Source organism: Neofelis nebulosa, chromosome X (genome assembly GCF_028018385.1).
Source record: "Neofelis nebulosa isolate mNeoNeb1 chromosome X, mNeoNeb1.pri, whole genome shotgun sequence".
Lineage (NCBI taxonomy): Eukaryota > Metazoa > Chordata > Mammalia > Carnivora > Felidae > Neofelis > Neofelis nebulosa.
In genome coordinates, this window is record NC_080800.1 from 59,687,517 (window position 1) to 59,698,266 (window position 10,750).

The 10,750-nt window shown below is 40.3% G+C and overlaps 1 protein-coding gene across 11 annotated transcripts in view; it reads left to right on the forward strand.

The window, feature by feature from the left end:
- ITGB1BP2 (integrin subunit beta 1 binding protein 2) overlaps nucleotides 1–8,947 on the forward strand; it is a 31,478-nt gene extending 22,531 nt beyond the window's left edge. For 7 of the 11 annotated variants that reach the window (XR_009257312.1, XR_009257316.1, XR_009257315.1 and 4 more), the window contains one exon: nucleotides 296–512. Coding sequence is in view for 6 of the 11 variants with exons in the window: in XM_058714466.1 (XP_058570449.1) it covers nucleotides 296–406 (111 nt within the window). In the remaining 5 variants the exon portion in view is untranslated. Of the gene's footprint in view, nucleotides 1–295; nucleotides 513–2,145; nucleotides 2,222–7,710 lie in introns of those variants that run through there. The other 4 variants (XM_058714469.1, XM_058714472.1, XR_009257311.1 and 1 more) reach the window with 3 other exon arrangements.
- The last annotated feature ends 1,803 nt before the right edge of the window (nucleotides 8,948–10,750 follow it).

The following is a 10,750-nucleotide window of genomic DNA, read 5'->3' on the forward strand; positions in this document are numbered from 1 at the left end:
TATTGAACTCACCCCCAGCTTCTGGCTGGGGTGTACCACTCTTGTAACCCAATCAGGGTAAGCCCATCCCCCATGCCTCAGTGATTGGTTCAGGCAACCAGGCTATAGCCAATGAATGCATACCCTTGTCCTGTCAAGGGGATTGTTCTGGAATGGGCCACTGACCCAATTCAAGTTAATGAAATATTAGAAGATGTTTGTTGAAGTATTTGGTGGAAGGTTTTTGGTTTTGGTTTTGTTCTTTGATCTTCTGAGAGAGAGAACAGAAGCCAGCTTTGTCTCTTCTTTTGGACAGTGTGGTGTGGCTGATGGGAAGCTGCAAACGCTGCATTCCGTTTGCTACCAAGAAGGAAGTGAAATTTATGATGAAGCTCACACTTTGGAAGACAGATCTGACAGAAATTAGGTCCTTGGTGATATTGTTGATCCATGGAATTAAATCAACTGCAAAGATCTCTGATCCCCTAGAATTTGTATTTGTATGAACCAATAAATCTGCTTTATTGTTTGAACCTATTGTAGTTGGGTTTTCTGTTACCTATAAAAAAGTCATATGTGGGGCGCCTGGGTGGCTCAGTTGGTTAAGCGTCAGAGTCTTGGTTTCGGCTAGGGTCATGGGTTCAAGACCTGCATTGGACTCCATGCTGATAGTGCAGAGCCTGCTTGGGATTCTCTCTGCCCCTCTCCTGCTCACTATCTCTCTCTCTCTCTCTCTCTCTCTCTCAAAATAAATAAATAAATAAATAAACATGTTTTTAAAAAGTCAAATGTTGGTGCACCCGGGTGGCTCAGTCCATTAATTGTTGGACTTTGGCTTAGGTCATGATCTCACATTTTGTGAGTTTGAGCCCCACATTGGGCTCTCTCCTGTCAGCATGGAGCTTGCTTCAGATCCTCTGTCTCCCTTTCTCTGCTCCCTGCCTGGCTCGTTCTCTATAAATAAATAATAAACATTAAAAAATAAATAATAAAAAATAAACATTTTAAAAAGTCAAATGTACTTTTAAAAGTTTTTGATAAGTTGGCTTACAAAAGTTACACCAATTTACAATTCCAACAACAAAATACAAGAGTGTCTGTGTCTTTACACCCTTGCCAAAACAATGTATTCTCAAACTTTCTGGTATCGCCATTTTTGTAGGAAAAGAGTGTTATCTCATTGTATTTTTAACACAATCTTTTTATCAGGAGTAAGGTTAAGTTTCTTTCTAATATGCTTCAGAGTCACATGTCTTTCCTTTGTGTGTGTGTGAATGTGTGTGTGTATGCTGCTCATGTCCTTTGCCTAGTTTTCCATTTTGCTTTTTCTTATTGCTTTGGAAAGCTTTTTGTATACTAAGAAAATCAGGCCTTTGTCAAATGGGTTAAAATATATTTTCTTTTTTTAAGTTTATTTATTTATTTTGAGAGAGAGAGAGCATGAGCAGGAGAGGGGCAGGGAGAGGGAGAGAGAGAATCCCAAGCACGGAGCCTGACGAGGGGCTTGAACCCACAAATCGTAAGATCATGACCTGAGCTGAAACCAAGAGCAGGACACTTAACCACCTGAGCTACCCAGGTTCCCTTAAAATATATTTTCTGAGGGGCACCTGGGTGGCTCAGGTAGTTGAGCATCCCTTGATTTTGGCTCAGGTCATGATCCTAGAGTTGCAGAATTGAGCCCTGTGTGGGGCTCCATGCTGAGTGTGGAGCCTGCTTAAGATTCATTCTCTCTCTCTCTCTCTCTCTCTCTGCCCTTTTCCCCCACTTGTGGTCTCTCTCTCTAAAATTAAAATATATATATATTTTTTTTTCTGAGTTTCTCCTGTGGCTTTTGACTTTTCTTTTTTTGTTTTCTTTTCTTTATTTTTGAGAGAGACAGAGAGCACAAGCAGGGGAAGAGCAGAGAGGGGAAGGGCAGAGGATGCAAAGCAGGCTTCATGCTGATAGCAGAGAGCCCAATGTCTAGCTCGAACTCATGAATTGTGAGATCATGACCTGAGCCAGTCAGGCTCTTAACCGACTGAGCCACCTAGGTGCCCCTACTTTCTTATTTTTCAATGGCAAAATATACATAACATGAAATTACCATTTTAAAGTGTACAATTCAGTGTCATTAAGTACATTCGCAATGTTTTATAACCCATCACCACTATTTATTTCCAGAACTTGCTCATCATCCCTAAGAGAAACTCTACCCATTAAACAATAATTCTTCATTGTCCATTCCCAATAGCCCCTGGTAACCTCTATTCTACTTACTGTCTCTATGAATTTGCCTATTCCAAGTACCTTATATGAGTGGAATTGTACAATATTTGAACTTTTGTGCCTGGCTTATTTGAGCTTTTGTGCCTGAACTATTTTGCCTTAGCATCATGTTTTCAAGGTTTGCATTTATTATAGCATGTATCAGAATTGTATTCCTGTTTATAGCTGAATAATATTTTATTGCATGCATATACAATATTTTATTTATGCATTCATCTGTTAACGGACACTTGGATCATCTCTACCTTTTGCCTATTTGCGAATGTTGCTGTACAAGTATGCAGTGAACATTGATGAACCAGTATTTGTTTGAGTCTCTGCTTTCAATTTCTTTGGGTATATATATATGTAGGAGTGTTGGATCATATGGTAATCCTATGTGTAACTTTTTTTTTTTTAACTTTCTGAGAAATCACCAAACCAATTTCCACAGTGGCTATAAACATTTTACATTTCCATCAGCAATACATGTTTCCAGTTATTTTTTAAAATTTTTACCCAATTTGTTTAAACACACATACACGCACACACACAAACAGTTCACCCATTTCTCCCACCCCCCTACACCGTGCCTCTTGCAACTACCATTCTGGATTCTGTAACTATGAGGTTGGTTTTGTTTTTTGTTTTTTTTTTAGAGTCCACATATAAAAGAGATCATAGAGTATTTGTCTTTCTTTATCTGATTTATTTCACTTAGCATAATGCCCTTGAGATCCATCTATTTTGTTGTCACATTTGTTGTCACGAATGGCAAGATTTCATTCTTTTTTGTGGCTGAATAATATTCCATTCAGAGAGAGAGAGAGAGTGTGTGTGTGTGTGTGTGTGTGTGTACCACAATTTTGTATCCTTTCATCCATTGGAAGACACTTAGATTGTTTCTATACTTTGGCTATTGAAAATAATGCTGCAATTAACAAGTGGGTGCATATATCTTTTTGAGTAGTGTTTTCATTTCTTTTGGATAAATGCCCAGAAGAGGGGTGCCTGGCTGGCTTACTTGGTAAAACTCATGTGACTCTTGAACTCGAGGTCATGTGTTCAAGCACCACGTTGGGAGTAGAGTTTACTTACAAAAATAAAAATAAAATTAAATACCCAGAAAAGGAATTGCTGGATCATATGGTAGTTCTATTTTTAACTTTTTAAGGAAACTCCTGACTGTTTTCCGTAATGGTTGCACTAATTAACATTCCCACAAACAGTGTACAAGGGTTCCCTTTTCTCCACATCCTCACAACACTTTTTATTTCTTGTCTTTTTGATAGCAGCCATCTTAACAAGTGTGAGGTGATATTGTGGTTTTGATTTACATTTCCCTGATGATTAATGATATTGAGCAACTTTTCATGTACCTTTTGGCCATCTATATGTCTTCTTTGGAAAAATGTCTAATTCAGATTTTCTGCCCATTAAATTTTTTTTTAATGTTTACTCATTTTTGAGAGACAGAGACAGAGTGTGAGCAGGGGAGGGGCAGAGACACAGAATCCAAACAGGCTCCAGGCTCAGAGCTGTCAGCACAGAACCTGATGCAGGGCTTGAACCCATGAACTGTGAGATCATGACCCAAGCTGAAGTCGATTGCTTAACCAACTGAGCCATCCAGGCACCCCTGCCCATTTTTAAATCAGATTCTTTTTTTTCTTTTTTTGCTACTGAGTTGTATGAGTTCTTTGTATATTTTTAATATTAGCCCCTTATCAGATATATGATTTGCAGTTATTTTCTCCTATTCAGTAGATTGCCTTTTCTTTTTGGTAATGATTTCCTTTGCTGTGTGAAAGCTTTTTAGTTTGATGTAGTCCCACTTTTTGATTTTTGTTTTTGTTGCCCTGGTTTTGGGTGTCAGATTCAAAAAATCAATACCAGTACTGGTATCAGGGAGGTTATTAGCTGTGTTTTCTCTAGGAGTTTTATGGTTTCAGGTCTTACCTTCAAATCTTTAATCCATTTTGAATTAATTTTTGTGTAATGTGTAAGATGGTGGTCCAGTTTCATTCTTTGGCTACGGCTGCCCAATTTTCTGAGCACCATTTACTGAAGAAACTGTCTTTTCACCATTGTGTATTCTTGCCTCCTTTGACATAAATTAATTGACTAGGGTTCCAATTGCTTCACATTCTCACCAACACTTGTTATTTTCCATTTTCTAAGTCATAGCCATCCTAATGAGTATGAAGTTGTATCTCACTGTGATTTTTTTTCATTTCCCTAATGACTACTGAATTAAGCATCTTTTTATGTGATTATTGGCTGTTTGGCTATGTCTTCTTTGAAGACCTATCTATTCAAGTCATTTGCCCATTCTTGAACTGGGTTGTTTGTTTTCTTGTTGTTGACTTGTAGGAGTTCTTTCTATTTTCTAGATGTTAATCTCTTATCAGATAAATGATTTGCAAATATTTTCTCCCATTCTATATGTTGTCTTTTAACTTTAATTTTTAATTTTTATTAACATTTATTATTTTTGAGAGACAGAAAGAGACAGAGCACAAGCAGAGTGGGGAACAGACAGAGAAGGAGACACAGAATCCGAAGCAGGCTCGGGGCATAGAGCCTGACACTGGGCTTGAACCTATGAACCAAGAGATCATGACCTGAGCCAAAGTCGGATGGTCAACTGACTGAACCACCCAGTAACCCCTTCACTTTTTTTTTAAGTAAGCTCAACACCCAGTGTGGGGCTTAAACTCACAACCCTGAGATCAAGAGTTGCATGCTCTACTGACTGAGCCAGCCAGGCACCCCATCTTTTCACTTTCTTGATATCTTTTGATACACACAATATTTTAATTTTTATATAAATTCCAATTTATCTGTTTTTTCTTTTGTTGTCTGTGCTTTTGTTGAAAAGACTGTCAATTTCCCATTGAATCTTCTTTTTTGTTTTTTAATGTTTATTTTTGAGACAGACAGAGGACAAGTGGGGGAGGGGCAGAGAGAGAAGGAGACACAGAATCAGAAGCAGGTTCCAGGCTCTGAGCTGCCAGCACAGAGCCCAATGCAGGGCTTGAACTCATGGACTGTGAGATCATGACCTGAACCAAAGTCGGAAGCTTAACCGACTGAGCCACCCAGGCTACCCTCTCACTGAATTTTCTGACATCTTATTGAAAATCTCTCGGAGCCTGGAGCCTGTTTCTGATTCTGTGTCTCCCTCTCTCTCTGCCCCTCCCCCGTTCATGCTCTGTCTCTCTCTGTCCCAAAAATAAATAAAAAACGTTGAAAAAAAATTTAAAAAAAAAAAAAAAAGAAAATCAGTACACTATATATTTGAGGATTTTTTTCTGGGCTCTGTATTCCATTGGTCTATATGTTTATCCTTATGCCAGTACCACACTGTTTTGATTACTGTAGCTTTGTAGCAGCTTTTAGTTTTGAAATCTGGAAGCGTCAGTCCTGTAATTTTGTTCTTTTTCTTTTTATTTTTTAAGTTTATTTATTTATTTCAAGAGAGAGTGCATGCAAGCAGGGAAGGTGCAGATAGAGAGTGAGAGAGAGAACCCCAAGCAGGCTCTGCGTTGTCAGCACAGAGCCCGACGTGGGGCTCAATCCCACGGATCATGGGATCATGACCTGAGTCAAAAGCAAGAATTGGATGCTTAAACCGACTGAGCCACCAAGGCGCCCCTAACTTTGTTCTTTTTCAAGACGGTTTTGGTTAATCAGGGTCCCTTCAGATTCCACATGAATTTTAGGATGGATTTTTCTATTTCTTCAGGAAAAAAAATACATTGGGATTTTAATTTGGATTACATTTATATTGAATTTGTAGGTCACATTGGGGAGTATTTTTATCATAACAATACCAAGTCTTTCAATCCATGAACTCAGGATGTCTTTCTATTCTTTTATGTCTTTAATTTAGTTCAGCAGTGCTTTGTGGTTTTCATTGATAGTGTATGTAATTGCAGCTGATTTTTGTGTATTGATTTTGTAGACTACAACTTTGCTGAATTTGTTTAGTAGCTGTAACAGTTTGTGTGTGTGTGTGTGTGTGTGTGTGTGTGTGTGTGTGTGTGTAGAGTTTTCTACATATAAGCTCATGCCATCTGTGAACAGGGATAATTTTACTTCTTCCTTTCTTTTTTATTTTTTTTCAAGTTTATTTACTCATTTTAAGAAAAAGGGTGTGAGCAGGGGAGGGGCAGAGAGAGAGGGAGAGAGAGAATCCCAAACAGGCTCCATGCTCAGCATGCTTAGCATGGAGCCCAATGCAGGGCTTGATCTCATTACCGCAAGATCATGACCAGAGCCAATATCAAGAGTTGGATGATTAACGGATAGCCAGCCAGGTGCTCCTCCCTTGTTGCTTTAAAAATTCTGTCTTTGGGGCGCCTGGGTGGCGCAGTCGGTTAAGCGTCCGACTTCAGCCAGGTCACGATCTCGCGGTCTGTGAGTTCGAGCCCCGCGTCAGGCTCTGGGCTGATGGCTCGGAGCCTGGAGCCTGTTTCCGATTCTGTGTCTGCCTCTCTCTCTGCCCCTCCCCCGTTCATGCTCTGTCTCTCTCTGTCCCAAAAATAAATAAAAAACGTTGAAAAAAAAAATTAAAAAAAACAAAATTCTGTCTTTGGGGGCGCCTGGGTGGCGCAGTCGGTTAAGCGTCCGACTTCAGCCAGGTCACGATCTCGCGGTCCGTGAGTTCGAGCCCCGCGTCAGGCTCTGGGCTGATGGCTCGGAGCCTGGAGCCTGTTTCCGATTCTGTGTCTCCCTCTCTCTGCCCCTCCCCCGTTCATGCTCTGTCTCTCTCTGTCCCAAAAATAAATAAAAAACGTTGAAAAAAAAATTTTTTTTTAAAAATTCTGTCTTTGGGGCGCCTGGGTGGCTCAGTCAGTTAAGTATCCAACTTCGGCTCAGGTCATGATCTCGCGGTCCGTGAGTTTGAGCCCCGCGTCAGGCTGTGTGCTGACAGCTCAGAGCCTGGAACCTGTTTCAGATTCTGTGTCTCCCTCTCTCTCTGACCCTCCCCCGTTCATGCTGTCTCTCCCTGTCTCAAAATAAATAAATAAATAAATAAACGTTAAAAAATTAAAAAAATAATAAAAATTCTGTCTTTGGGTTTCAACAACTTTTTTTTTTAACGTTTTTTTATTTATTTTTGAGACAGAGAGAGACAGAGCATGAACGGGGGAGGGGCAGAGAGAGAGGGAGACACAGAATCGGAAGCAGGCTCCAGGCTCCGAGCCATCAGCCCAGAGCCCGACGCGGGGCTCGAACTCACGGACCGTGAGATCGTGACCTGAGCTGAAGTCGGACGCTTAACCGACTGAGCCACCCAGGCGCCCCAGGTTTCAACAACTTAATATATCTTGATATAGAACTTTGAATTTGTCCTATGTGGGTTTCATTGAGCTTCTTGGGCATATATATTCATGTATTTACTAAAATTGGGGACATTATTGGCTATTATTTTTTTTTTTAATTTTCTGCTTTCTCTCTCTTTTTTCCTTCCAGGACTTCTATGTGGAGTATGTGTACCATGGTACATTTGATGATGTCTTACAGGTCCCTCAGGCTCTATTCATTTTTTAAAAATGTTTTATTTATTTGAGAGAGAAGGCGAGAGAGAGAGGGATAGAAGAGTACATGTGAGTGTCAGGGAGGGGCAAAGAGGGAGGGAGAGAATCCCAAGCAGGCTCTGCACTGTCAGTGCAGAGCCCAATGTGGGGCTTTGACGTGGGGCTTGGTCTCATGAACCATGAGATCATGACTTGAGCCAAAATCAAGAGTCAGATGCTTAACCAACTGAGGCTCTGTTCATTTTTCATCATCCTTTTTTTCTTTTTCCTTGGAATGAATGATTTCAAAGAAATCATGGTCTCATCTCCCCTCCCTCCAGTGGTCTCATCCTCCACCCCAGTGGTCTCATCTTAAAGTCTGTTGATCTCTTTTGCCTTCTCACATCTTCTATTGACCCCTAGTGAGTTTTTTCATTTCAGTTGTTGTACTTTTCAGTTCCAGAATTTCAGTTTGATTTTTTTTGTAATTTCTCTTTCATTGATACCCTCCTTTTTTACATACATTGTTTACCTGATTTCACTTAATTCTTATCCACGGTTTCGTTGAGCTTATTGAAGATATTTAAGACCGTTGATTTAAAATCTTTGACTAGTAATTCCACTGTCTGGGCTTCCTCTTTCAAATCCTCTTTTCCCTGTGACTTGGCCATACTTTCATATTTATTTGTATATTTTGTAAATTTTTTTGAGAACTGGACATTTTGAATAGTAAAGTGTGTATTATTTGTTGTACATGGTCACTGAAGTTTCTGTTCAGTTATTTCTGTGGTCAGCCAGTTACCTGACAAAGATTTCCTTAAACGTCTCTCTCCCCAGAGTGGGGAAAGAAGCAAAAGACCAAAAAACCCAAGTACTGTTTCTTTAAACCCCCTGTAATCTGCTTCAGTCCACGTGGTTTGAAACAATGGTCAGCCTCTGTGTCAGTCTCTCAGCCATCAAAAACATCAATCAGCAATCAAACCACATGATCCTGATAGTTGAAGGACAGACAATGTCTTTATTGCCCACTCAAGCTTCAGGAGGCTGCACTAGGAACTGTTCTCTTACCTACCTGCCTTAGTGATGGAGGATGAAAACTACTGGGTAAAAGGCCAATGTTTGAAGAAATTTACCAAAATTGATAAGCCTCTTTATGAAGCTCTCCCTTGGACTCTGCAAGTATTTAACTACACTCCATAGTTCCGAGTTGTTACAATTGACAGTTCCTGCCAATTCAATAATTGTTTAGGAGGATGGATGGATTCTTAGAGAGTCCTGCTCTGCCATCTTTTGTGACATCTGGCTGGTATTTTTAAAAAAAAATTTTTTTAACGTTTATTCATTTTTTTTTAAATTTTTTTTTAACGTTTATTTATTTATTTATTATTATTTTTTTTAAATTTTTTTTTTTTCAACATTTTTAATTTATTTTTGGGACAGAGAGAGACAGAGCATGAACGGGGGAGGGGCAGAGAGAGAGGGAGACACAGAATCGGAAACAGGCTCCAGGCTCCGAGCCATCAGCTCAGAGCCTGACGCGGGGCTCGAACTCACAGACCGCGAGATCGTGACCTGGCTGAAGTCAGACGCTTAACCGACTGCGCCACCCAGGCGCCCCTAACGTTTATTTATTTTTGAGACAGAGAGAGAGAGAGCATGAACGGGGGAGGGTCAGAGAGAGAGGGAGACACAGAATCTGAAACAGGCTCCAGGCTCTGAGCAGTCAGCACAGAGCCCGACGCGGGGCTCGAACTCACATACCAAGAGATTGTGACCTGAGCTGAAGTCAGACGCTTAACCGACTGAGCCACCAGGCACCTCTAACGTTTATTCATTTTTGAGAGATGGAGAGAGACATGGCATGAGTGGGGGAGGGGCAGAGAGAGAGGCAGACACAGAATCTGAAGCAGGCTCCAGGCTCTGAGGTGTCAGCACAGAGCCCGACACAGGGCTCGAACCCACGAACTGTGAGATCATGACCTGAGCCACAGTCTGATGCTTAACCAACTGAGCCACCCACGCGTCTCAATAAAAACTTTTTTTTTTAAGTTTATTTATTTATTTATTTTTTTGAGAGAGAGAAAGCAAGTGAGAGTAGGGGAGGGGCTGAGAAAGAGAATCCCAAGCAGGGTCTGCACTGTCAGCAGAGAGCCCAATGCAGGCCTTAAACTCACTAACCATGAGATTATTACCTGAGCTGAAGTTGGTTGGACGTTTAACTGACTAAGCCACCCAGGTGCCCCTTAAATAAATAAAAACTTAAAAAAAATTTTTTTTAAGTTATCAAGCTGTAAACTTAAAATGAGCTTATGGCATATAAACTATACCTCTGTAAATTTGATTAAAAATGTAAGTTGGCAATAAAAAGGAATGAAGTACTGATACGTGCTACAACATGGGTGAAACTCAAAAACATGCTAAGTGAAAAAAAATCAGATACAAAAAGATGATATATTGTGTGATCCCATTTATGGGCAATAGTCAGGAAAGACACCTTTGTAGAGACAATAAGTAGATTAGTGGTTGCCCAGTACTGGGAACAGGGAGTGACTGCAACTGGGCAAGAGGGATCTTGTTGGGGTGATGAACATGTTCTAAAATCATATTGTGATGATAGCACAACATTGTAAATATACTGACAATCATTAATTGTACATTTAAAATGAGTGAATTAGGGGCGCCTGGGTGGCTCAGTCGGTTAAGCGTTCGACTTCGGCTCAGGTCATGATCTCACAGTCCGTGGGTTCGAGCCCCGCATCAGGCTCTGTGCTGACAGCTCAGAGCCTGGAGCCTGTTTCAGATTCTGTGTCTCCTTCTCTCTGTGACCCTCCCCCGTTCATGCTCTGTCTCTCTGTCTCAAAAATAAATAAACGTTAAAAAAAATTTTTTTTAAATAAAAAATAAATAAAATGAGTGAATTAATTGTATGTAAATTTTTATTTCAATAAAGATGTTTTATAAAGATAATTGCCCGGGGTGCCTGGGTGGCTCAGTCG